We start from the raw sequence: 27,933 nt of genomic DNA, 5'->3' as shown, positions 1-27,933 counted from the left end.
TAATAACGCTCATTAACACTCCTCGCTCGTTTAAGGGCTGTTATTCATCATCATATTTATTGTGGTTTTAGGCTTTGTATTGCTTTAATAATGCCCACCATTCATCTTCTGGTGTCATGACAATGGCTCCGCATCCTGCCCAGTTGTGCAGGACTGTTTATTTCCTCTCAACCCACATCACAGATATTGTAATTGTTGGATATAAATCTAAGCGGTAATGGCCCTGTCACAGTGGCTCTTATTAGTGTTTGCGAGCACTGGAAACGGTTTGTGATGCTCCGTGTCTAAGGAGGCAATTAGTCAGCTTTAATTGGACAGAAATCTACCGCAGCGTTACTGTGGCTGCGTCGTCTCTCCGGGGCTCAGCTCCCTCTCCGTTAACCTGCAGCTCATCTGAATGCAGGAGGAGAACGTGCAGGTTCAGGCAGCTCTGAACCGGACACTCCTCATCCATTACTGAGCAGGGAGGTGCACAGCCCAGCGGGGAGCCACAGCACCGTCTCCCGCTGAGTCCAGATGATGTAGATCCTTAGCACACGTCCTGACATGTGTTGACATGTTGTTCTTAGCAGAGTTATTGTCGGGCTGTTGCTCCGAAGCTGAATCCAGAGCATCGGCACCTTCTCACCTTCTGAAAGGAAGCAGTGTCTCCTTGTGACTCCTCAGGTCCAGAGACGTGAGCAGTTCGAGATTGATTTCCTTCTCTTTAAAGATTATTCTTCTGATGGGACCTTTTCAGATTTCATTTACTTCCACTGCTGCAGGAGAACTAGGATAAAGTGTCTCCTTAATTCTTTAATCTCTGTTTTCTGTTAAACTTACATTATTTTTTAAGTGCAAGTCTAAACACAATAAAACAATTCAGAAGTAAAGTAGATTCACACTCTGGAAACTCATGGTTCCCTCAGCGGCTAATTCTGTGGCAAAGCACTGTGTGTGTGTGTGTGTGTGTGTGTATGTGTGTGTGTGTGTGTGCGCTCTCGTTGCAAAGCAGTTGCCATGGCAACGGCGGTGGCCAATGCTGCTTCTATTGTGCTGCCCACGACTGTGTGTGTGTGTGTGTTATCGTTGTGTCACAGGTGTTTATTTGTTTCCAGTATTTTCATTGATAATAAGTTGTAGTTTTATTTGTACAGTGTAATATTTTAAATCACTTTTGGGGTTTAACAGTAGCTCACTGACATTTCACAACATTCTTTTGGATGAAATTTGTCTGAATCGTATCTTAATGTGAAGAGGATCTGCTCTGACCCAGATTTAATGAACAGCCTGGCAGCAGTGCAGAGACCTCTCTGATTGGTCAGCAGTGCAGAGACCTCTCTGATTGGTCAGCAGTGCAGAGACCTCTCTGCTGACCAATCAGAGAAGGCTCAGCTCAGGCCGACCAGGGGCTGGTTTGGGGGAATTGGCGTGAATTTACCCACATATCTCACCACGTGTTGAAACTACGTAATTTGCGTTGATCCACGTGTTTACATTGACTTTGTGTGTATCTCGTAGTTTGTGTCACGTTTGGTGTGAACGCAGCATCGGGCACAGTGTGGATTTAATATTAGTTTCACTCCCTTCTTCATTTTTAAAGTCATGTCGATCTAAACCTTGAAGAGAGAAGAGAAACGAGAAATCACTGGAAGTGGAGACGTGTATTTATATTTACACTCTGGTTTATTCTCTGTTCGTCAGCTCCACGTGTTTCAGGCTGGTCGGTGTTCGACTGTTTTTCTTGTTATCGTCTGTTTTTCTTATCACGATTCCCCGTTTCTGTTTTTCTGCAGAGGCTCAATCTCCCTCAGGGATCAGTAGAGCTTCAGCTGTTTGCTGGAAGCTGATGGATCTCTGCCTCAGTCCCGTCGTGTTTTGTTGTGTTTTCAGTTAAAAGTCACAGTTCTTTACTTCAATGAACTTAAAAGTTTAATATTGTTAAAGATCTGGTGAAAGATGGAGGCTGAAGGAAGAAGTTTGATTCTGACCTGATGAGTTCACACATGTTCCTGCTCAACCAAAAATCTGTTAAATTTATTTATTTAAGTTTATTTTCTTACTTCTTCTCTGTGGATTTTTCTCTTTGTGTGTGTGTGTGTGTGTGTGTGTGTGGTGTGTGTGTGTGTGTGTGTGTGTGTGTGTGTGTGTGTGTGTGTGTGTGTGTGTAGCAGCCAATAACATGCTGGGCAGTAATTAAACCTTGGAGAGTGAAGTGAAGAAGAAGCAGAGTAGTTCTGATCCTGCCAGGACCTCCTCTCCTTATTCTTCATCACCATCCTCCTCCTCCTCCATCTGCTTCCTCTTTCTTCTTCCTGGTTCTTCATCGTCTTCCTCGTGGTGTGTTTCTTCTTCATCGTCTTCCTCTGGTGTGTTTTTCTTCATCCTCTTCCTCGTGGTGTGTTTCTTCTTCATCGTCTTCCTCCTGGTGTGTTTCTTCTTCATCCTCTTCCTCCTGGTGTGTTTCTTCTTCATCGTCTTCCTCCTGGTGTGTTTCTTCTTCATCGTCTTCCTCCTGGTGTGTTTCTTCTTCATCGTCTTCCTCCTGGTGTGTTTCTTCTTCATCGTCTTCCTCCTGGTGTGTTTCTTCTTCATTGTCGCCAAAACGTCATGGTTGCAGTTGTTTGTTTTTGAATCATAATATTCCCAGCTGGCTGTTTTCACACCGAATCACCACCTGCAGCTCAGCTTCTGCCAGAAATACACACAGGATCCAGCATTTTGAAATGATTATCATTCAAATGGAAAACAAGTTCTGCGAGCGTTCATCAGAGTCCCGAGTCCCCAGAGGAGGTCAGACTGTGATGTTCAGACAGGACTCGTGGGCTCTGTAGTGACAAATCCTGACGGGCTTTTATCCCTCGTGAGGTCAGATTCAGCACCAAAGACCAAAGGCTTTGATCACGACATCAGACGCCATCAGACGCCATCAGACGCCGCTGAAGGATTCCCACGAAGAGCTTCTGTGAAATCCTGGATACAATAACAAGGAGAAGAATCCCTCAGAGATTTCTTGATGATCATCACTGCACCAACATAGATCCCTTTGATTCTTTATTCCTCTTCATTCATGTGCAAACTGTGTTCAAAGTTACTTTAAACTTTGTCGACATTGTAGCTTTTCAATACAAAGTAAATCTTAAATCTGTTTTCAGACAGAATGTGTGTGTGGGGGGGGGGGGTGTCCGCACACAGTCAGTGTGTCCTCTGTCCGTCTGCTCTCCATAGTCTTGCACTCATTCGGGCTGGGGTCGTGGAGGGAGCCGGTCTCCGAGCGTCTCTCTTCCGAGCCACAGCTCCTCTTGGTTGATCCCAGTCCCTCCAGTGAGTTCTGGTAAACCTCTAATGGAAGGCCTCCAGGAGGAGTCCTGAGTAAAGATGTCCCGAATCACCTCATTTCTCCTCTTTGGAGATGAAGGAGCAGCGGTTCTACTCCAAACTCCTCCCCCTGTCTGTTACCCCACAGGTGAGGGTCGGACCGTAGATCAACCATCAAATCAAAGCTTGTGGTCCAGCTGCTTCTACCACAACATTGATTTATTACTGTATTACTACTGCGTTACTCAGTTGTGTGTACTCACAGTAAATAAACTTACAGTTTAATGCAGATTCTCATGTTTCAGAGGCTCAAGTCTTCTGCAGCAGTTGCAGGTTCGATTCCGACCGGGCTCTTTGCTGAATGCATGAGTTGAAATATTTAAACTTGTTTGTGTCTCATGACTTAATAACATTACAAAAACATTGAAATAGATATTTCAAATACAGAAATGATAACTTCATATAATCGAGTATTCACACATTAACAAAGTATGCAACCAAATACACAAATACTGTGTTTGTAAACAGTCCTGAACCTTGATTCAGTGTTAATGTGTGAACTCGTCCACGTCAGATTCAAACACTGATCTTCACTCTGTCAACTGGCAGTGGTTATATTTATCATAAATGAAACATAAGTGGAACTGATCATTGTTGCGTTGGAGCCGTGACCCTGTTTTTATTTCCAGACGACAAACATCAGTGTCGGTTAATGTTCACTTTGCTCTGTTTTTCTTTCTTGTTCCTTCGATATCACATCTTGTCTTTAGCTGCTGAGTGACGAGTAAAGATAAACATGAGCGTTCTTTGAGGCTGTGGCAGCTTGTTTCCCGGTGGGAGCGCAGTCTGCTCCGTGCTTCCATGATTGCTTTAAACAAGGTCTTAAACTAGGCTGCAGATCTCCTAATGAAGCTCCCACGAGGCTTCCTCTGATTCAGAGAGAACCGACTCCATCTTTACCGCCGACACGCTCTGTTCTTGTTTTTCTCAAAAGAGTGGAGCATCTGAGCAGCGGGCTAACTGCCCGACTCCCCTCTGGGCACCGGGGGTTGACAGTTAAAGCCTACTTTCCATTTATGAATTCACAGCTCTGGCGTGTGGCGCTGCAGAGGCCAGCCTGTAAAGAGCCCCTCTGAATAAATAAGCTGTCACCTCTGGGTGTCGGAGGAACAAGAGCAGCCACACTCTGTCGGGTGAAAACTGCCTCTAACTCGTGACGGGACATGAAGGGAAACACGCTTCTAAAAACTCTAACCTCTGATTGTCTTCAGTCTTTGATCTGCAGCTCGTTAGAGGAGGCGTTCCTTTAGTTTCAGTGAATCTCCTAAGTCTCATCCCAGCGTGACGTCACCTTCAGGTGGAGACCTGCCGGTAAATCAGCAGTTTCATCACAAAACCAAATGAAATCGATTATTCCACCATATTTGCAGATCTCCCAAAATCGGCCTCTTTTCGATTCAGGGGCCAGAACCCCCCGACATTTACTGTTAGTATTTTCACTGGAATACCTCCTGTTGTCAGTCTAAGTGTGTGACAGTCTATCGTCTGCCAGTTATTCACAGGAAATCTAACTACTGAACGGGGCCAGAACGAGAAAGTAGATCCTCAGTAGTCGGCTCCAACAGTTTAACTGGTTTGGGGGAGATTTCTCCTTAAAGTGAGTGAACGGTGTCTGATGGAAACTTCAGAGCCGCAGTTGGAGGCGACATCTGACAGGGACAGATGGTCTGAGGAGGAATCAGACCTTTAAAAAGACGTTAAGTTCCTCTGAGCGAAGGGAATTACCTGGTTCCAACAGAGCGGAGACATAGATGTGAGGATACGTCTGAGAGGAAGATGATTAGACTTCAGGTATGAAGCTTTGTTTAGGAAGAATTACATTTTCACATTATAATCATCATGAGACTTTCCATTCCTGCAGCTCCTCTTCTCAGCCTTTGTCTCAAACTCTTTAAATCCTCGATGTGTTAGCAGATTCTAGACTTCCGACTGATTTAGTTTCCTGAATTAGCAGGAGGAGGAATCAGTTTGTTCCAGGACATCAAGCTCTCAGGTCAGTGGAAGAAAAGAGACATAAGGAGAATCTCCCAAGGCGTTTTCTTTCCAGTGTGAACATCCCGACTCGCAGACAGGAGGCCGGCGATGTGTTGTCACCTCAGTAACCTCCAGCAGGGAGGCCGGCCCCCGGCCCCGGCCCCCGGCCCCCGGCCAGCAGGCGGCACTGCGCAGACGCCAGGGAGCCATTGATCAGCAGAGTTAACTGTTACCGTTACTGGATGCTCCTCAACCTGCACCTTAAGGGGAGTCGAAGGACCTTGGAGATAACGGTGGAGATCAAAATGGACACATCTCTCCGCCCTCCACCCACACATGGACATGTATGTGCACTCCATCATGAGAGCAGCCTGTTGACCAGGAGGTCGCTCACACCCCCACAGCGCTGACTCGACACACAGGCACATATGAAAGGGGGAGGGTGGAGGAGGTGCTGCTGCTCGGGTTCATTATTCTCACTGTGATGTTATTAATAACATCGACTTCTTGTCTGAGCCGCCTGTCAATCACTCTCAGGCAGTAATTGGTCGCTCGTCTCTTAATTCCCTCGAACCGTCGACTGTTCACAGACCAGCTGATTCTGATGATCCCAATATTAATCAGTGTTTTTCAGCAGAGGTGGAAACTATAGTAAATTATATTTATCGGAGTCATGATGTGAAGCTTTAACGTCTTCGCTGTAACAGACGTCTTCATCTGTCACGTTCAGGGACGATGGAAATATAATGACGTCCTATTAATTACTGTGCTGCAGCATATTCTTGATTTTAGTCTGAATTTGAATTGTAAAGAACATTTATACTACAACAAACTGCAATAAACTGTAAGTCACAGCAGCTACGTACCATATTCAGCTGTGGACAGTTGAATATGCACATACAGGTCGAACACGTTATCAAGCCTCAGCCCATTAGCACCTGAACTTTTGGACAGCAAAGCAAAGTTTGTATTTAAATCAGCTCACGGCTCCATGGCAACTGGAAATCGAACAGCACGTTCTTTTTTAATAAGGTACATGATTTACTGGATAATTCCTGGAGCACGTGGCGAAGTCGTGCAGATAAATCTCTCATTAGCACGTCTGAACTCATACGTGCTGCTGGCTGTGCTCCCGCCAGCCGGCCGGCCCCAGGGCTCTTATCAGGGTTCGGCTGTCTTCTCTCAGAAACACGCCACACGTACCTCCTCTGGATCTCTGAGGTTGGACCATTGTGCATGAGGATGAGGGATTTGTTGGCGGTGCCGTGGTGACGGGGAGGGGGACGGTTGGTGTCACACCTCCAGCCAGCAGTGATTTATCTCTGCCTTGTTTTTATTCTCCTGCGAGGGACGAGCTGCCCTTTGACCCCTCGTCTCTCTGTACCGTGTCTCCTCAGAGGACACCCACCATTTCAATTCAAAACGGAAAGTTAGGAAAACAGATTCTAAACTAACTGAGTAAAATAAAACAGCTATCGTTTAAAAAAGGAATCAGGTCCAAAATGTGAGTAAATAATTTCTCTTTAACCTCCAGAACACGTCAAGAACACGTCAGGGACACGTCAGGGACACGTCAAGAACACGTCAGGGACACGTCAGGAACATGTCAGGGACACGTCAAGAACACATCAGGGACACGTCAGGGACACGTCAAGAACACGTCAGGGACACGTCAGGGACACGCCAGAACATGCGAACCGGGCAGAACACGTCAGGACCGTCAGGACACGCCAAGAACACGCCAGGGCACGCCGAACACTACCGCCAGGACACGCCAAGAACACGCCAGGGACACGCCAGGAACATGTCAGGGACACGCCAAGAACACGCCAGGGACACGCCAAGAACACGCCAGGAACACGCCAGAACTCGCAGGACACGCCAGGACCGCCAGGGACGCCAGAACACGCCAGAACACGCCAGGACACGCCAGAACACATCAGGGACACGTAGGGACACGTCAAGAACACGCCAGGGACACGTCAGGGACACGCCAGAACATGTCAGGGACACGTAAGAACACATCAGGGACACGCCAGGGACACGCCAAGAACACGCCAGGGACACGCCAGGGACACGCCAAGAACACGCCAGGGACACGCCAAGAACACATCAGGGACACGCCAGGGACACGCCAAGAACACGCCAGGACACGCCAGGCGCCAGAACATGTCAGGGACCGCCAAGAACACGTCAGGGACACGCCAGAACACGTCAGAACACGTCAGAACTCAGGGACACGTCAGAAACACGGGGACACGCTAGGAACCGCCAGAACCGCCAGAAGGGACACGCCAGGAACACGCCAGGGACACGTGGGAACACGCCAGGGACACGCCAGGAACATGTCAGGGACCGCAAGAACACGTCAGGAACACGTCAGGGACATGTCGGGACGCCGGGACCCGAACCGCCAGGAACCGTCGCCCGACCGCCAGACCGCCAGGGACACGCCAGGGACCGCCAGAACCGGACCGCCAGGACCGCGAACATGTCAGGACACGTCAAGAACACGCCAGGAAACGCCAGGACACGCCAAGAACACGCCAGAACACGTCAGAACTCGCCGCCAGGAACACGTCAGGGACAAATCAGGGACACGTCAGGGACACGCCAGGAACATGTCAGGGACACGCCAGAACACGTCAGGGACCGCCAGGAACATGTCAGGGACACGTCAGGAACACGTCAGAGAACACGTCAGGATACGTCAGGGACATGTCGGACCGTCAAGAACACGTCAGGAACACGTCAGGGACACGTCAGGACACGCCAGAACACGCCGGGACCGCCAGGGACACGCCAGCTCAGGGACGTCGCGTCAGAACCGTCGAGGGAACCGCCAGAACCGCCAGGACATGTCAGGGACCGCCAGAACACGCAGGGACCGCCAGGAACACGTCAGGGACATGTGAGGAACACGTCAGGGACATGTGAGGAACACGTCAGGACTTCAGTTCATGTCTGAAGCAGCTTTTGTGAAAACTGTGAGTTTGATGCAACTGCTCTGAGGAACTTTAAATAACGAACTGTTCAGATGCTTTTACTAAAACTTAAATTTGAATGAAGTGTTCAGGCTCAAACTGAAAACTGAATAAGTCTGTTAATAAGCTCACAAACCACAGGTGCCTCTGTCTTCTCTCCTGCTGGAGTCTGGACTCTCAGCCAACATGTTTTAAACATGTTTGATTCCATCACGCTGGGTTTGTTGAAGCTCGTCCAGTGTGAAGTCATGTGACACTCTCCTAGTCTGATTCTGATAGGGATGCTGGCAGCAGCCAGCGGGGGGGTTCACTGTGAAAACCATCTATCCACTGAGGTGGAGAGAGAACATCAGAGACACTTTCACCTGCTCAGCTCTGAACCTTCACGTTCTTCTCTTTAACTTTCAACATGTGGAACAGTTGTTCTGACATCATTCATTGATTAAAGTAAATCCAAAATACTTTCTGCTGTAGCATTGTATCACACAGCTGGATGATCCAACAGAATCATTTTAATAATCTCAATATTATCCTCATTCAAACAGGATTTGAAACATTAATAATTCAAATGTAAATTAAAACCTATTGTGCTCAGGTCAATGACTCAAGCCTCCTTAAACGCCTGCTTTCCTCTGATTGGTGGAAGGTCTGGAAGGTTTGTGACGTCCTCATCCTCGGCAGTAACACATCATTCTGACAATATGCAGAGTTTTCCCTCCGGAGGCAGGGGAACTCTGGAGAACAAGGTGAGGCAGATGAGCTGGAGTTTATTTATCATCATCCTTCTTGTTCTTGAGCAGAAGAAGCTCTGAACCGTTCACAGTTTTCTGGACTGTGCAGCTGCAGTTTCTCTCCAGTGGCTCAGCACGAAGATAAATCACCCTCCTCTGGACTTTAGGTTTAAATGAGCTTTTCCTAAAAGCTTGCAGCACAGCTTCAAACAGTTATTGACATCAGGAGCGTGGCCTGACCTGCCGTGAGGATACAGATACATCCGCTGGTGAATTCAGGTCATTTTCACCACATGAAGAAACGGTTCCATTCCAGCTCGATGTCTGCAGAGTGTGTTCTCATCAGGTTTTGGGCATTAAGGGGTGATTGATGGATCTATTTCCTCTCTGCGTCGCCTGTCTGGGAGGGGTTGAGACTATCTGTGGCTAGTGAGATCTGTCTGCAGCTGCAGGACACGACACTCAGGAGGAAATGTGCAGCCTCCAACAGTTCACCTCTGAGCTGATGAGCTCAGGCAAGTCATTATGTCATCGATCCCTGGAGCATTTAACCAGCAGGCAGAATTCACTGAAGTCCAGACTCTGCCATTGATCACACAGGCCTGTAGTTACGTAAGGTGACAAATCGAACACACAGTGACTGAGGAACACGTTCAGGTTTTTCTGTTTCCCTTCACATGCACGGACACTGCAGGGAGAGTTGGGATCGATATCAGGTCCTGTGCTCAGAATAATCTGGGTTCAATCCCACATGCAGCAAACGGGACTTGAGGTCCAGACTCGGGTGAGCGGCCACACTAGTCATCAGGTATCAGTGTCCACACTGATCATGTTTCTGTGTGAGGTACTGAATCTGAAATATGTCCCTTGTCTCGTCTTTATTTAACAGACACTTGAAATGTTGCTGTAGTCGGTGTTTCAGACACAAGTCATCTCTGACAGGATCCTGCACCATATGGATGGTTTTGAAATGGTAATCGACTCTGAACGTGTGACAGCTTTGCCCACAGTGGCCAAAAGATGCTATAGAGTTAGTTCACACACCTCATGACCAATGATCATTATTATATAGTCATGTGTTCAGTGAATTAGGTTCTGGCAAACAACCATCACCGGAGAAACCTTTTAAGATGATGTTCAGTTTCCTGGTGCTTTATTCTCTTCAGATTGTTTTTGCCAAACAGCTGCTTGAAGGACAGTGTTAACAGAGGTGTTGTACTGGATCTGCTCTGGGGCCGATGTGCAGAATGTGTTTACCAGCAGAGGGAAGTTTAACATGGAAAAACCTTCTGCTGTTTTTCTAAATATTTCAAACTCGTGTATGGTTTTCTCGTCTCATTGATAACCACAGTCGTCTCTCATTGGTCGGTCAAACCTTCCCTGTGTAGACCTTCCACCAAGCAGCTGCACTCAGGTGTAATTCAGGCTGAAGCTCTCACCTGAACCTGGTTGTCATCGGATCGAGGGCCGTCAGTGTGGAGCCGGAGCAGCGAGAGTAAAGTGCTGCCAGCCTAAAAACCCTGAATGTTAAGATGCTTGTTTCCACAGCTGAGTGCACTCTTGAAAACCTCAGACCATGTGCAGCAGAGGCTTCGCTCCCTGAGGAGGAGCTGGCTGGGCGAGTCTGAGCGTTGCTTTGACTCAGGTAGACGTTGAGGGTTTTTATTGGACCAGATGAGGTCAATAATGGCTCCAGTTGTTGGTCAGATGCCTGCTGAGCATTGCGATGCCATTTGGCCGAGCAGTAGTGAGCAGAGCTAACGGAGCAGCTCCGTTCAGCAGGACGCCGCCGCTCACTACAGCCCGCTCTTAATTTCCCTCTAATCTTCCTCCCTCACCTTGGCTCCCAGCTCTAATCAGTGCGCTCGGAGGAAGCCAGTGTTTAAGTGAAGCAGCTTACTGGGTGATTAGGAAAGTGTAAATTATTCATTATAGAATGTGTAATCATAAAGCAGCCTTTGGTGGAGGATGAAGGAGCGCACGGCCTCCCGCTCCCCCGCAGCGAGACCACGCCCCCTCCTTCCACCGCTGATGGCAGAGGAAGTGAGACACGGAGAGGTCAGAGAGAATCCACAGGAATCGAACCACCGTCATGACAGAAGCTCAGGTTTCTGACGGAGGCGCGGGACGGCAAGTTCTTTATGGAAAGTGTTTTTCAGACCTCAGGCTGTTTTTCCCTTTTCAAACTAAAACCATCTCTGTCCAGTGTTTTGACGAACACGCCTGAAAACACATATCACATGACCACTCACGTGCAATGGGCATTGGTACATATCTGGTCTAACCCGTATCATGGTAAGATACAGAATCGAAGAAAAGACACCAGGGTCAGTAACACTTGTACGTGATTCTCCATGTTTGTTCTACTCTGGGAGCTCAGGCTGATGCTGGTTGGTTGATTCTGGAAGGAGGTCATGTGACAGCAGCCTGACCAATCAGAGAAGGCTACGTCCTGAACCAAATACATCAGAGACCGCTGTGTGTCAAATTGTGTTTGGAAGCTAGAAATAATAGTTTTATAAAGTAATCTTAACACAAGAATCAAAATGAATCCACTGATCAACAGCCCTGAAAGCAGCTGCTCAGTGATTGGTCGGAGGTTTGTCCAGCAGCTTGTGACTGCGTGAGTCCGAATGTGAAACGTCCTGAGATTAAGAGCCACCACAGAACCAAGGAGAACAAAGAAATAAGTCGGAGGCAGCCATTAATCAGCCTGATGGTTCCTGCTTCTCTACTGGAAATAACCTTGTCTTGTAAGTGACTGCTGTCTGCTTGAGTTTATCAGCGGAGGTTAAGTGCACGCTCGCCAGCCGCGACTCTCCATCATGACACAATAATAAAAAGCTCAAAAAGCTCCGCGCTCCAAGATCGCCCAAAGTCAGCCATGTTGTTTTAGCTTAATGGGCCAGTGAGCGGGAGAATAATTACTTAAAGCCCGGGAGGTTCTGCAGGAGGGAAGTTAGATAAATGTGAGGCCTTTTCTACTTTTACTTACCTCAAGCAGCCGAGCGCCGCCCTGGCACAAACGCTTCTAATGGTGTAATAATTCATGAGGAAAATACTTTCGCTCTCGCATTTTACCCACGAACACGGAGCCGGGAAATGGGACATTTTAGAAGTGGAAGCGTTGTAATGAGAGGTATTAGTTTACTTCAGCCCGGATCGTTGGGCTGCTCATGGATTATTAGCAGGAAATGAAACGGAGGGGAGAGTGGCAGGTAAAGACTGAGTCATGTAATCAAATATAAAGACGACAGATATGATTCTGCTGGGAACCAACACGCAGTCAGAGCCCATGAAGCTCAGCTGCTGTGTTTTCTTTGTGTTTTATTGTAAATCCAACACGTCTCTGTAGAGTCTCTTATCATCTGTCGTCCCTTTGATGACTTTCTGATCTTCCTCTGCGGCGACGTCGACTTGGAACAAAGCCGCTGGAACACCACCTCTTGTTTCATTCCTCAAACACACGGCAGCGTTTTCAGCCGAGCCGCGGTGAGTCTTCTCACGCTGCCGGAGGAGGAGTGAAGCTCGTCCGACACCTCAGGGCCCTGCTGCTCCAAGGAGCCCATTGAGTCCCATCTTTAATTCACGACCTCGAAGGCAACAACTGATCGTAGAAAATAGTGTCTGCATACGTGAGTCCTCCCGACAGGAAACTGTCATGATGCTTAGTTTAACTCTCTGCATGGAAAAGTGTTTCCAAAGATTCAAATTGTGCATCTTCACTCAGCCAGACATGATGTTATTATATGAAGAGTTCAGTCTCCATGAAACCAAGTCGCCGCAGACGACTTCCTGCTCGTTGTGAAATATTAATGAGCAGGGTTTTTCAGAGTAAAATCATTAAGCTTTGGAAAAACTAACATCTGACACGTAAACCATGAATTTAAAAAGACACTGAGTCACGAAATGAACAGTTTCAATGTTTTATGAAAACCTTTTATCTCAGTTATGGTGATTTTCATGTTTTGGATCAGTTAGATAACGGAGGATGAAAAGAACAGGAAGACACGGAAAGGAATAAAGAAAGTGAGGAGGAAAATAGAATGGGGGAAAAAGAAAGGAGGAAGGAAACAGGAAAGAGGGTGAAAGGCAAGGGAAAGAGGTAAATAAAGGGGGTGAAAGGTGTAAAGGAATTAGGAAATTTGGAGGAAGGTCAGAAATAGGCAGAATATAAGAAGAAGAGGAATAAAGAGGAAGGATGAAATATAGAAGGCCACAAATGAGGAAAGGCTGCGGAAGGAAGAGAGAGGAAAGAGTGCAACAAAGAAATGAAATATGAGGAGAAGGAAGGAAGGAAGGAAGAGAGGAGAGAACAAGAAATGAAAGAGGGAGGGAAGAAGAGAGGAAAGAGTGCAACAAAGAAATGAAATGAGGAAGAAGGAAGGAAGGAAGGAAAGAGAGAGAGTGAACAAAGAAATGAAATATGAGGGAAGAAGGAAAGGAAGGAAGGAAGAGAGGAGAGAGTGCAACAAAGAAATGAAAATGAGGGAAGAAGGAAGGAAGGAAGGAAGAGAGGAAAGAGTGCAACAAAGAAATGAAAATGAGGGAAGAAGGAAAGGAAGGAAGGAAGAGAGGAAAGAGTGCAACAAAGAAATGAAATATGAGGGGAAGAAGGAAAGGAAGGAAGGAAGAGAGGAAAGAGTGCAACAAAGAAATGAAAAATGAGGGGAAGAAGGAAAGGAAGGAAGGAAGAGAGGAAAGAGTGCAACAAAGAAATGAAAAATGAGGGGAAGAAGGAAAGGAAGGAAGGAAGAGAGGGAAGAGTGCAACAAAGAAATGAAAATGAGGGAAGAAGGAAAGGAAGGAAGGAAGAGAGAAGAGTGCAACAAAGAAATGAAAATGAGGAAAAGGAAAGGAAGGAAGGAAGAGAGGAGAGAGTGCAACAAAGAAATGAAAATGAGGAAGAAGGAAAGGAAGGAAGGAAGAGAGGAAAGAGCAACAAAGAAATGAAAATGAGGAAGAAGGAAAGGAAGGAAGGAAGAGAGGAAAGAGCAAAAAATAAAAGGAAGGAAGGAAGAGAGGAAAGAGTGCAACAAAGAAATAAAGGAAGGAAGGAATACCTAGAGAAATACAAATATTGGCATCATGAGTTGAATCAGTTCTGAAAGACTAAAAGCAAATTATCAAAAATATAAACATGTCCCACAATGAAGATGAGTTTTTAACTGTAGGCTTTTAAAAAATACATTGATTATTGATTATTGATGCTTGATGCTTGATGACCAGAAACATCAGCTGTGAGACAAAGTCAGTAATAACACATGATCGGTGAGTAAGTTTCCACCAGAGGAAACGTGGCGTGTTCTTCATATCTCAGACTCTTCATCATCATTCAGAACTTAGTATTAAATATTAACAAGCAGCCAAGCAACGCCCACCTCTGATTGGCTGTCGCTGAGGGACGCAGGGATTCAACACAAACAACCTTTATTAATTTCATCTGTTCCGTGGAGCCGCGTCTCGTCTCTGCCTGTCGCTCTGTGATGAATGACGATGTGCAGCGGGGACGGTACCAACTTCCTGCATGAAAATATGTATCTGCAAAATTAATGACTTTTTAATTTGGCAGTTTGTTGGATTAGTCACAGCTTCGACAGATTTATCAGAAAAAACTAAACATAGAAGAATAAGTTGTAGTTTCAGATGAAACAGCAGCAAAGTCCTGGAAGGTTCAGATTACTAATTTTACATTAATAATAAAATGTGACAGCAGAAATAACTACTGTCCAACTACCAGCCCATCGTGACGTCACCCGTTGGTTTGTGAGCTGCTGTGGTGGAGCCGCAGTTTGACATTTAGCTCGGCGCCATCTTGGTTTTTTGAAACCAGAAGTGACCACATCTGGAGGAGCGGGGGGGGGGTGGAGCTGGACTTGGATCTCCAGGACACTGCACGCCCACCTACACCTGCCACCTGCTCCCATTGGACGGTACTAGCTGCCAATCACACTGTTGTATCCGCGGTGTGCAGCGTAAAGTGACCTTTGCAACCTTAAGGGGGCGCTGGTGTTTGCTTTTTTTGGTTTGTGTGGAGTCCTGAAGAGGCAGATCTGAGTCCTGGTCTTTCACTGAGGATTGTGGATTTAATTTAGTCAGCTGCTGTGGATGTTGTGTGGACACATCGAGTGTGCACCTTCCCCACTGAGCACTTCCTCTGTCGGAGGAGCTTTTGTCTGCTCTTCGTTGTGTATTGGCTTTTTTTTTTTTTGACAGTTAAAAAGAATCCTGCTTTTATTTAGTTTTTCTGAGGATTACACGTTGACATTATTCGCTCCTCTCAACAGGGATGAACCCGAGTTGAACTCAGCAGCACAGGTGAGGAAGCAAACATGGATGAAAAGCCTCCAAAGTGACCTGTCATCTCTTTTATAAAACCTCCTGCAGCTGCTCCCCTAAATACCCAGACTGCTCTTCACCTCTCTAATGAACCCGGGCCTCGTTATCTTGTACAGAGGAGCCCAGCACATCAGTAACATCAGCACTTCGAGGCGTCCGCCGCCATCGTCCTCTGTCGTTCGGGACGGAAACTACTTTGTCCTGGTTTCGTGGTCCATTTGTCTCCCCTCCCCCCTCGCGGCTCAATGTGAGGCCCTTAACAAATGAGCCCAATACTTGCTGAGCTGTTCCTTGCTGAGGGTCACACAGGGAAGGGGGTGGCTTGCGCGGCGCGTTCTTGCTGACCTATTCACTACCTGCCTCTAATGGGTCATATTTTAGCTCCTGTGGCGGTGACAAATGGCCGCGCTCTAAAAGCCCTGTCCGAGACGCTGAAACTCGCTTGATCTATGACTGAGTCCCGCTGATAAATGCCTCCCATCAGTTTGCGCGTGACGCCGATTCATCACCTCGCTGAGGCTTTTGTTGGGAATCCATATTGGATTTTTAATGAAAGAGAATATAATGCAATTCAAAGTCAATGGGTTTGCCAACGTCCTCACACTTTGCACACACACACACCTATTAAGGTAGTTACACACATGCGTACACACACACAAACTACCTCACACGCTGGTCGTGCTGTTTGAGATTGCATTGCATTTCACTAACAGTGTTAGAGCGTCTGCCTTGAAGGGCAGCCCCTGTAATTGTGTTTGTGCACAGCCGCTCTCACACTCCTGCTGCTGTAGGATTCAGACAGAGACACAACAGGATTTATGAGCCACATCCATATTCATTTCATAGACAACAGTTTGTCTTTGTGACCACAGAAATATTTCCAGAGACACGTTTTTTTTGTGCGTTAAGTGTCCAAATTTAACACGAAAAGATTGTAGTTATAAGACACCCACAGGTTTAATGAAAAATGTATTTGTTCATAAAACTGTTTACATTATAGTCAGTTTTAATGTACACTAGACTAACAAGTTTTTTTTCTGCCATTATAAACTGTCTTCACTTGGCACCGTTTAATGTAACACAGCAAAGAAAAGGTTTTGCAGACATCAAGCCGTCTCCACAAGGTATTTAAGACAGAATAGTTCTGTGCTGTGCTTTACTCTGTTGCACTGCGTGAATGACCGATAGCCATGTAGATTATAGTCAAGATATCTGCCTGAATAAGCTTGTTATAATGACACAAGTTTGCAATACAAAATAGTCTCTGCTTTTAGCCGGTTATGTGAATGCGAATTTGTTTATGAGTTCCAGTGGGAAGGTCATAAAAAGAGGAGACATAAATCACTTTGTCCAGTGTCCGTCACTCTTTGTCTTCACATTATCCCAAAGAGCTTTTACAGACGAGGACGCTTCTTACATGGAGTCGTCCGGTAAGTCTATTACAGTTGCCCTCACCTTCACCCCATACAGACCAAACTCCAGAAGGGAGGATGAAGAGGAGGAGGAGGAAGGAGTGCTGGCGATCAGCAGCGTTTCAGCCGGGTCTGCTATCAGTTTCCTGTAAAACACTTGGCTGTACAGAGATGTATACATGACAGAGCAAGCCACGGCAACCACGATAAAGAGCACGGCACAGGAAGCCATCACCAGACTGTCCCAGTTCTTAGTTGTCTCCCTCAGGACGGCTGCCTCCTTTGTGGTCACATTAACACAGTCCCTGCTGTTTCCAGGCTGTGCAGCCGTGACCTCTACGCAGACCTGGTAGCGAGTGGATGGCTTCAGCTGCTTGATGTGGTACCCTTTGACTCCAGCTGGAAGCCGGGCTGTGAATGGCATCAAGAGGCTGCTGTCCTCGGATACAATGGACCAGTTTAGTTGTGATACCAAAGCACCTGTGCTTTCCCAGGAAACCATCACAGTATGAGACTGGACAGATGTGATTAATACGTGTAATGGTTGCGTTGAAGACAGGGCAATATATCCGTCCACCACAACCGACACAGACTTAAGGTCTGCCCCGACCAGATTATGGGCAATGCAGGTATATGAGCCGGCTTCCTGCTCTGAGGCATCGTAGATGTCCAAAGTTCCCTCGGGATGCATGTAGTACTTATCGTAGACACTGCCATGCAAGACCTGGTCACCTGACGGCGTCACCCAGTAGATCTCAGGTTCTGGTTCTCCATACGCCCGGCAGTGAAGCGACACCGAGCGCCCTTTAGCGACCTCGACCCGACCTGGGAGGCTCCCAGGTGAGATCAGAGGAAGGCAGATCTCTGTCATCTCCCTGAAGTGCACCTGTCTGACGTGCTGGCCTTGGTACTCGGGAGGCTCCACGCAGAACAAGGAGTCTGGTTCCATGAAGCGAACAGCCGTCCTGTTCATGTTGACCCAGCGGATGATGCAGTCACAGCGGATGGGGTTGCTGTGCAGACTGACCTCTCGCAGGTTGGGCAGCGACTCCACGGTGCTGCAGTGGAGCGCGCTCAGAGAGTTGCTGTTGAGCATCAGTGTCTCCAGCCTGGGGAGCTTGTGGAAAGCTTTCGGGTGGATGTAGGATAACCTGGGATTGTTGGTAGCCTCAATTTTAGTCAGCTCAGGCAGGTTGTTCAGGGCAAAACTGTCGATGGATATGAGCTCAGGCATGCTGTTGATGCCAAGCTCTTTGAGATGCATCATGTCCATGAAGTCACCTTTCTTGATCCTCTCAATGGGGTTTTTATTCAAATCCAGAAACTTGAGGTTTTGGACTTTCGTCAGCGCTGCTCGGGGAACTCGACTTAGCAGGTTGTCGAAAAACGAGATGCTTTCCAGGTTGTCAAGACCAACTAAAGTATTGTCAGGGATTTCGGTCAAATTCATCCTGGCAAGCACGAGGCTTCTGAGGTTTGCCAGAGGTTTAAAGTTCATATCTGACAGCTGAAGAATGGGGTTTTCTCCCAGCATCAATATCTCCAAGTTGGGAAGTTGCTGGAACCACTGGCTGTTGATACTTGTCAGTCGATTGGAGTTAAGATGGAGCCTCAGCAGCCTGCGCAGCCCGTGGAAGGCTCCGGGGCTAATGGAGAAAATGAGGTTGTGGTTGATGTAGAACTCCTGGAGGTTTGGCAGAGAAACGAGGCAGCTGTCAGAAAGCTCCTGAATCCAGTTCTCCTCCATGTGGAGTGACAGCAGCTGGGGGAGAAACCCCAGACAAACATCGCTCACCGAGGAGATGTTATTCTGAGACAAGTCGATTTCTGTGATGTTGGCCAAGTAATCCAAAGTTTTCTGAACATTAACAATGTTGTTTGTCTGTAGCAGCAGAACCTGTGTGTCTGAGGGGAGTCTCTCCGGCAGTGCTGACAGACCCAGGTCATTACAGTCCACGGTGGCAGCCTCTGTATAAACGGAGCTGGGTGAGAACCAGGGTCGTATCTCACATCGACACAACGCAGGGCAATGAGCGGCCCCCTCAGAGGCCAAAACAAAAGCAGCCAAAGACAGTTCAGCCAGCAAACAAGCTACAACTGCTGTCTCCTTCATCTTGGCCCAGTATTCCCTTCAGCCAGTAATTGGCCCTTATGGAGTCAGCTGTTAGCACAGTTTACTTTACAGATAAAAGCTCATTTGTCACTGCAGCAAGACAGAGTGGATTTGTGCTGACGCCTGGTCCCCAAAGCCTCGGCCCTGTTGTCTTCCAGCTCTTGGAAGAGAGAGGCAACCTTTCAGTTTGGTCTGTGCCAGGTTGTCATGCACGCTGTGATATGTCAAGGTCGATGTATCCTTCAGGGAACAGGGCTGCGCTGCAGAGGGGCGGTGGAGGAATGTTGTGGCTCCGGCTGGGGACGAATCACTCTGTCTTCCATCATTATTATCCTCCGTCGCTGACACTGGAGTCATTTTCCATCTGGGGACACAGGAGAGAAAAAAGGCCGATGTAACATGGTGCTGTTGAGATATGAAGCTATATTGACATTTAGAAATATTGAGACCTATTAAGGCTTTTCAGCCTCATTTGATTTTATTGGTTTCCTTGCACCATCTGAATTATAAGTTATGATTAACTTGACCTTATATATATTATTTGACAGTTTTGAAATGGTGCTTTTGAGTTTATATGGATGCAGTGAGAGAGAACCCTGGCAAACAAGCACATTGTTTTTCATTGCTGTTTCAGTCAAAGCACAAATAGGTGTCCTAGAAAAGCTGGAGCTCTGAGATGATGCTCAAAAGTTTATTGATTCAAGAGGCAAAACGTTGCAAGTCCCAATTTCTTCCCCGGTGTTGTAATTAACGTCGCTGCTCCGCCCCCTGAACCGCTCTGTCTGTTGTTAATAATGCACCTGAGCACACTCATCAAATCACCCGCACAAAAACAACAGACAGGTTTCCTCGGCTGATGCACTCAAGCTCAAGGCCACTTTGGATCTACCAAAAATATCTGTCGAGCGAGCTCGCCGAAATTCTTGTGCAGCGACGGCTCGGCTGCTTTTTGCATAATTCATGTGTCGCTGAATCAACGTTGTTGGTGCAGATGACAGGTCTACCGTGGGCTCTGCCCATGTCCACTGTACATATTGATGTTTTGATTAATTTGCGACCTTGAGTGCAAAAGCCACAGCTGAGTGTACGACATTAAATGAAGCTGGAGCAACCGGCTGCTGATGAGGACGAGCTTTGACACTTCATGAATACATTAGCTTGTTTATGGAAGTCTGCGTGAACAGGTTTGTGAACGAGTCTGACCCGGACGATCTCCTGCTGCCTTCTTCATATGTGAAAACAGCTCATGTATTCAGTCATCGTGGTGGATTCGTTGCACAGCTGCAGATTCATCCATGTAGTGCTTTTGTTATTTCTGGCTGGAGGATGTCCAATGGGAAATTGACTCAAAACAAACTGTAGTGACCATGTTCATGTGTTACAGTTCTGCTCTATCGCTCACTGATGGGCTTTTAATAGACTGGAGAAAGATGGAGCGGCTGGAATAAGATCTGTCGGGCTTATACACACACACACACACACACTGTGAGAATGACTTGACTGTCTTTATGAGATCTGTTGACAGTATGAAAAATACACACCACCACCAGACGATCCTTTTAAATGTTCCATCTCTTTCATCCGTTCACTCTTATGCAACTCATTGAAACCCCTGCAGGCTTCGTCTCCATCGCCCAGACGGAGCAGGAAGCTTCTCCCGTCAGACTATTATGGTAATGCTGCTGTACAGAGATGGAAACAACACATTTACGTACAGTATTTAGGTAACAACAACGACAACTTATATGCTAATGAAGCGAGCATGGTTTGAATGTTAAATTGTGCGTTTAATGGATGTTTTCTCTTTTGGTTGGAGAGTTTGCTCTCAGGAGACGCTGCGTTGTTCTAATTTAATTTGTCCTGTTTACTTCCACGACGCTCACACACTCATTCCCCTCTTATTACTTAACACTGGGATGACTTCCTTTATTTCCCCTTCGTGCACACACAGCTACGTCAAATGGAGATGAGATCAGACTGAATATAGACTTAATGCTATCGGTACAGTACATCAGGAAAGAAATGTGCTGAATGGGCCGATTCCTCCAACAGTTTTCAGGTTTTAAAATGTGTTTGTTCTTTTTTTAAACTGCAAAGCCATTTTTATGTAAATGAGATGTTTATCTGGGTTTCAGGATAACAGCGTCTGCTTTTAGACTGCAGAGACAAATGTGACATGGTCGGCAGCATTGATTCACATGCAGAGCAGCAGGAGGGACGATAGCGTACTCAAAGTATAAAAGTAAAAGGTTTCACTCTGAAGGTCATTTCTTCTGTATCCGTGCATTAATATAGTTTAAAGACTATTTAACTCCGCCTGTTTAAGTTTTATTTGAAGTCAATATCTGTGTCTCAGTTCAGCCGCTGGATCCTTTAGCGGCTGCACTGTCTTGTTTCAAATGCTCCAGCAGACGCCTCCGTCCATCCCAAAGAAACGGAGGTTCCACCGGGTCGATCCTTCCCGGCTTCGGTGAACAACCACTTTTCAAAGATGTAGAGACGCAGGCAAGCAAAGAGACGTCTGATGCTTCAGCATCCGGCTTCAGCTCAACCGAACAGTTAGCTATACACATGTCAAAAAACCCAATGTCATTAAAATATGTCCAATTGCAGCTCTGTTGCTAGGCGACAGTGGTACGGGCAGGACAATCACAGAAAGAGCTAACTGTGTCACTTTGGTTCGGACCCGGTTAATAACTGTCTCACAAGGAGAGTGTGCTGTTCCACTTCCTGTTCATCAGTCGTTCATCATATGGAACCCTGACGTCACGTGTCTGATCTGCTCTCTCTTGCTTCACTCTTCTGAACAAACATCAGGATCACTGAGCTCTGCTCGACCTGCGTCCCACAGAGCTGAACCTCAGGAACACGTCGTCACCTCTCGGGTCAGAGAGCGAAGCCTCTGCGTTTGTTCCTCTGCCTGAAGAAGAGCGGCTCTCTGCTCGATCTGGCTTTGGCAGAATCAGCTTTTCCTGCTCGCACTCTGTCGACGCTGCACTTGAGAGGTTTCAGTTCAGAGAAGGAAAGAACCTCCTGCAGTGGATACAAGTATTTAGTGATGCATTATACGAGCAGCTCTGTGTAACAGGACTGCCAGCCTGGCCACTTCTTTAAATGCTGAGTATTGACATCCTGTGAGTGGAATGAAACCCAAATGTGAAATATTTCTGGTTTCTCATACTGAAGGTCGGAGCTGTTGGGGGCACTGACGTCCTAATATGGCAAACGTCTTATAAAGCCGTCCCACTCCTCCATGTTTTATTCAGAGCTCACTAATACACACAGCGAGACGCAGCCTGTGACGACCACAGCCGACGTCAGGTGAACTGACCAGTTCTCAGGATTTTATTTTAAAACACTGTTCCACCTCTGGGATGATGAAGCGTTTCCTCCAGCGTAGGTTTTCTTCATCTGGGTTTGTTTGTCTGAAGGATGACACAAAAATACTGAATCTATAAGAAGTATTCTGATCGGCTGATATTTCAAAAAGGTAATGATTCCCAAGATGTTATGACAGAGAACTGGAATCACGGGTTGATTCTTGCTCAGAAGTCACGCAGGCTAACGTCATTGTCACGTTCTGCGTTAGTACAAAAACACACTAAACGTTCTAAAAATAATCAGCTATTACAAAATATAATAATAGGTGGATGTTACATCTACAGTTATGCTGCTCTCAAAATGTTTCCCTCGAAAATGTAATTAAATTAAAAATGTTATTGATTTGCTGAGTAAACTTTTTCGGCTTGCAGTAACAGCCTCTTTGCCAGTAGGGGGTGCTGCACCATCCCTAACGTCCATAGAGGTGAAGCCAGTCATCAGGAATCCTCTGTGACCAGTGAACCCACGACTGAGGACGACTGGAATACATAAACCAGACCTGACGTTTTTATCGATTGAAGTTCGCTGTGAAAGCATCTAAACATTTAGCCCGTAAAGAAGATAAATAACCATCTGAATGTGCCTCAGACTAAACTCTGTCTGTGCTGCAGACTCTTAAGTTTGTCTGTAATTAACACTGGTGTTGGCGGCTCTGATGTATCCGACCTTTCCCTCTGTGCAGACTCACAGTTCATCGCTCTCCCCCTGCAGGCGGCCGCTGCTTGGCCATCAGATTCTTTCTAATGCTGATTAGCTGCAGACTTTCTTCCATCAGACTTTGAGTCCACACACCGTGCTGCCGTCCTTGAACCCCTCGACCTGCCGGACAAAGTGCCTTTGAGCAACATCAAGCGCCTCGCAGCTTTACGCTTGCAGCTCTGACCCCTCAGCTCCCTGAGGGCGACAGAGAGCTGGATTTCTCCTTTGCACATCAAAAAAGAAACATGAAGTGAGCTCATGTGCTTTTAACCTCTCAAGGACATCTCAACTTCAATCCAATTTATTTCTGAAGTGTTATCAGAGCTGCTCCAGACAAGATGTAAGAGTCTGTCTGTTTTATCTGCATCACACTGAAGAGTCTGCAGCAGCTGAGACTCTGGATCCTCCATTTGTCCAAATTAGTTTCTGTTGTCAGGCAGGAAAAGAAAATGAAGGGAAATGAGAAAAATATTCAAATCCAGATTTTCTTCAAGGGCCTGAAATGTCGTGTGTGCTGAAAATATCAAGATTCAAAAACATTGAGCCTCCTGGTTTGAGATCTTCATCGTACAAACAGCTGTGAACAAACCTCTGGAAACACTTTCTCCTCCAGCACTGCATGAAATATCCAGCTCTTTCTGCAGCGCCCCCTATTTGGAGAAATTAGTACTTTATAAACGTGACAGTTGTGGTTCCTTCTGAAACAAGCACAGGTCAGATTGTAGAAAACCAAGAGGAAATGGAAGCTGGATGGATTTAATGATGAGGTCAAACGTTTGATTGTTCACGTCACTTTCCTCCGAACACGTAAACGCAGCTCATGTTTTAATAAACTGGATAATTAGCTCGTCACGGGACTGGATCCAATCTGGACTCATTCTTACAAGTAGCACATACTGTGTGTGTGTGTGTGTGTGTGTGTGTGTGTGTGTGTGTGTGTGTGTGTGTGTGTATCTTTGTAAAGATTTGTCTGCTGGTTTCAGACACTAAATGCTGTTGTCAGGAGACGACAAATTACATTTCCAGTCCATTAGACATTCTGCTGACTGTGTGTGTGTGTGTGTGTGTGTGTGTGTGTGTGTGTGTGTGTGAGAGAGAGAGAGCAGGTCAAACTGGAGGTTACTGTGTGCATGTGAGAGTTTCTACTGTTTTTACAAATGATTTCAGTGAAGTGATTGTTTCACATTGAGCCTGAATCCGTCTCAGTGGAGCTGGAACCTGCGTCGAGGCTCCACAGCCTCGTGAGAACGATTCAGGTGAGAAGATCTATTATATATTCTATATATGAATATATAATAATGTGATGTTTTCACTACTGTGTTTCATCTAAATTGTACGAATTGTTGTTTTCTTTCATTTAGAATGGGCTCTTTATATTTATATACTTTATATTCACATACTTTATATTTACATCAGGAGCGGGTCCTCTCTACGGAGGCAGCCATGTTTTTCTACAGTAGCCCAGACTGGACAAACTAAACCTTTTTTTTAATGTACCAGCTGTCAATCACACTGGTACCTTTGCTTTTACCTGAGACAGCTCCATTGAAGGGACATGAAGACCAATCAACAGACCTGGGGGAGGAGCCTGTGTGCTGATGTGTTTGACACCACATCAGCTAACGTCATTTTGGAGAACGCTCCATTAGACCTCTCTCCTCTCTCCCTCCTCTCTCTCCCTCTCCTCCCTCCTCCTCTCCTCTCCCTCTCTCTCCTCCCTCCCTCCTCTCTCCTCTCTCCTCCCTCCTCTCTCCTCTCTCCTCTCTCCTCCTCCTCTCCCCTCCTGCCTCCTCTCTCCTCTCTCCTCTCCCCTCCCTCTCTCTCTCCTCCCTCTCTCCTCCCTCCTGCCTCTCTCTCCTCTCCTCTCTCTCCCTCTCTCTCTCCTCTGCCTCCTCTCTCCTCCCTCTCTCCCTCTCCTCTCTCCCTCCTCCCTCCTCTCCTCCCTCTCTCCTCTCTCCTCTCCTCCCTCCTCCCTCCTCTCTCCTCTCTCCTCCCTCCCGCCTCCCTCCTCCTCCCTCTCTCCCTCCCTCCTCTCCTCTCCTCTCTCCTCCTCCTCTCCACTCTCCTTCCTGCCTCCTCCCTCCTCCCTCCTCCTCCTCTCTCTCCCTCTCTCCTCTCTCCTGCCTCCTCCCTCCACTCTCCTGCCTCCTCCTCTCCCTCCTCTCTCCTCTCTCTCCTCCCTCCTCCCTCCTCCTCCTCTCTCCTCTCTCCTCTCTCCTCCCCTGCTCCCCCTCCTAACACACCTCTCCTTGTTAGCATCTCCAGCTACACAGTTAGCACTTAGCCTCCACTCCCACGAGTCACACTTCTCTTTTTAATCAGTGGCCCGTCTCCTGTTAATTACCCTCACACACACACACACACACACACACACACACACACACACACACACACACACACACACACACACACACACACACACACACAGGTTGACCTCTGCCTGCTGGTGTATGGGTGGAGTTCAGATGGTTTTCAGCTCTGACTCCGTGAAACTCGGCCTCAGACTCAAACATCGAGAATCAACCGGTCATTTGGTGCAAGGTCAGAACGGTTAGAAGAATTTAAATCATGGATGTTGGACTCAGTTCAGTTCAAAGTCTTACTCTAATTGTCTCAAGGCATTTTACATAGAAGGTCAAGACCTTAAAAACTTAACAAATTATGAATGTATTGTGAGTGGCACGGTGGTACAGTGGATAACACTAACCCTAAAAAGAGGGTTATTGGTTTGAATCCCTATTTGGCCGGGAGTTCTCTGTTTTCCGACATGAACCATCACGAACAGCTCTCTGATCTCCTCGTCTGAGTCAGCGTCCTTCACGTTTATCTCTTTTTCATCATATTATTTTACAAATATTCCTTTTGGGGCTTTTCTTCAGTTTTGCGTCTGTGGTTTAGAAACGTAAAATAATTCACTAAAAGAACATCAGCTGTGTGAAGAAGACTTGAAACTAGAGACTGAGACAGAAACTCCTTCATGTTTACTGACGTTATAAAGTGAGAAGAAGTCACTTTCTATAGACTTCTATAGAAACCACCAGTAGAGTCGCCCCCTGGTGGTCACCACACAGAAGACAGGATTCACTTTCTCATCGGCTTCACTTTCTCATCGGCTTCACTTTCTGGACCCAGAGTCTAGGTTTTATTTACAGTCTGTGTTAATGATTAACGATGCTCTCAGACCCTCACATCCCCCGTGCACCACGTCGGACTCACTGCATCTCACACTGACACTGGAACTGGACGTAAATTACAAAGTGTGAAATCATCAGATAAGAACTTGGGATTTGTTGCTGTGGTGAGCAGAGATGGAGCAGGAGAAAGGAAAAAGCAACATGGATGTGAGGATTAGACAGACGAGCTTTAATGACTCTGAGCTGCTCGTGGAACTGAAACCAGACATTTGAAGACCTGGACTCAGGAGAATCAGATTAAAGCTGCAGTTCTGGAGGTTTTCAGTTACAACAGTTTCACAACGAACCCTTTGTCCCCGAAGCAGAAGCAGAATCAGGGAGGAAACAGAAATACAAAGAGTGGCTGCAGCTGATCGATGGAAAGTTCAGCGGTGGTAATGATCTCTGTAAGGAAACAAATCCACCTCATTAGGTTTAGTCTCAACACCAGCAATGAAACTTTCTGTTTCTCTGTTTGTTTCAGTGTCTCAACAGTCCAGTTAAATCTGTCCCCGACGTCCCAACACACACACTGTCTCTGGTTCTGTCCAACACACACTGTCTCTGGTTCTGTCCAACACACACTGTCTCTGTCTGTCAACAACTGTCTCTGGTTCTGTCCAAACACACTGTCTCTGGTTCTGTCCAACACACACTGTCTCTGGTTCTGTCCAACACACACTGTCTCTGGTTCTGTCCAACACACACTGTCTCTGGTTCTGTCCAACACACACTGTCTCGTTCTGTCACACACTGTCTCTGGTTCTGTCAAACACACTGTCTCTGGTTCTGTCCAACACACACACTGTCTCTGGTTCTTCCAACACACACTGTCTCTGGTTCTGTCCAACACACACTGTCTCTGGTTCTGTCCAACACACACACTGTCTCTGGTTCTGTCCAACACACACTGTCTCTGGTTCTGTCCAACACACACTGTCTCTCGTTCTGTCCAACACACACTGTCTCTGGTTCTGTCCAAACACACTGTCTCTGGTTCTGTCCAAACACACACTGTTCTGGTTCTGTCCAACACACACACACTGTCTCTGTTTCTGTCCAACACACACACACTGTCTCTGGTTCTGTCCAACACACACTGTCTCTGGTTCTGTCCAACACACACTCGTCTCTGGTTCTGTCCAACACACTGTCTCTGGTTCTGTCAACACACACTGTCTCTGGTCTTCCAACACACACTGTCTCTGGTTCTGTCACACACACTGTCTCTGTTTGTCCAACACACACACTGTCTCTGGTTCTGTCCAACACACACTGTCTCTGGTTCTGTCCAACACACACTCTCTGGTTCTGTCCAACACACACTGTCTCTGGTTCTGTCCAACACACACTGTCTCTGGTTCTGTCCAACACACACTGTCTCTGCTTCTCCACACACACTGTCTCTGGTTCTGTCAAACAACACTGTCTCGGTTCTGTCCAAACACACACTGTCTCTGGTTCTTTCCAAACACACTCTCTCTGGTTCTGTCCAACACACACTGTCTCTGGTTCTGTCCAACACACACTGTCTCTGGTTCTGTCCAACACACACTGTCTCTGGTTCTGTCCAACACACACTGTCTCTGGTTCTGTCCAACACACACTGTCTCTGGTTCTGTCCAACACACACTGTCTCTGGTTCTGTCCAACACACACTGTCTCTGGTTCTGTCCAACACACACTGTCTCTGGTTCTGTCCAACACACACACTGTCTCTGGTTCTGTCCAACACACACTGTTTCTCGTTCTGTCCAACACACACACACT

At 46.9% G+C, this 27,933-nt stretch overlaps 2 protein-coding genes across 2 annotated transcripts in view; one reads left to right on the top strand and one right to left on the bottom strand.

The window, feature by feature from the left end:
• Positions 1 to 27,933, top strand: part of immp2l (inner mitochondrial membrane peptidase subunit 2) — a 78,556-nt gene that overhangs the window by 37,634 nt on the left and 12,989 nt on the right. The window lies entirely within an intron of this gene.
• Positions 16,201 to 27,933, bottom strand: part of LOC118109640 (leucine-rich repeat neuronal protein 3) — a 14,238-nt gene continuing 2,505 nt past the window's right edge. The window contains exon 2 of the mRNA XM_035156922.2: positions 16,201 to 19,274. Coding sequence (XP_035012813.1) covers positions 16,799 to 18,910 — 2,112 coding nt within the window. The 5' untranslated portion in view covers positions 18,911 to 19,274 and the 3' untranslated portion in view covers positions 16,201 to 16,798. The remainder of the gene's footprint in view (positions 19,275 to 27,933) is intronic.

The sequence above is a fragment of the Hippoglossus stenolepis genome, chromosome 5 (genome assembly GCF_022539355.2).
Source record: "Hippoglossus stenolepis isolate QCI-W04-F060 chromosome 5, HSTE1.2, whole genome shotgun sequence".
NCBI classification, from domain to species: Eukaryota; Metazoa; Chordata; class Actinopteri; order Pleuronectiformes; family Pleuronectidae; genus Hippoglossus; species Hippoglossus stenolepis.
This window is presented reverse-complemented; position numbering and strand designations above follow the sequence as displayed.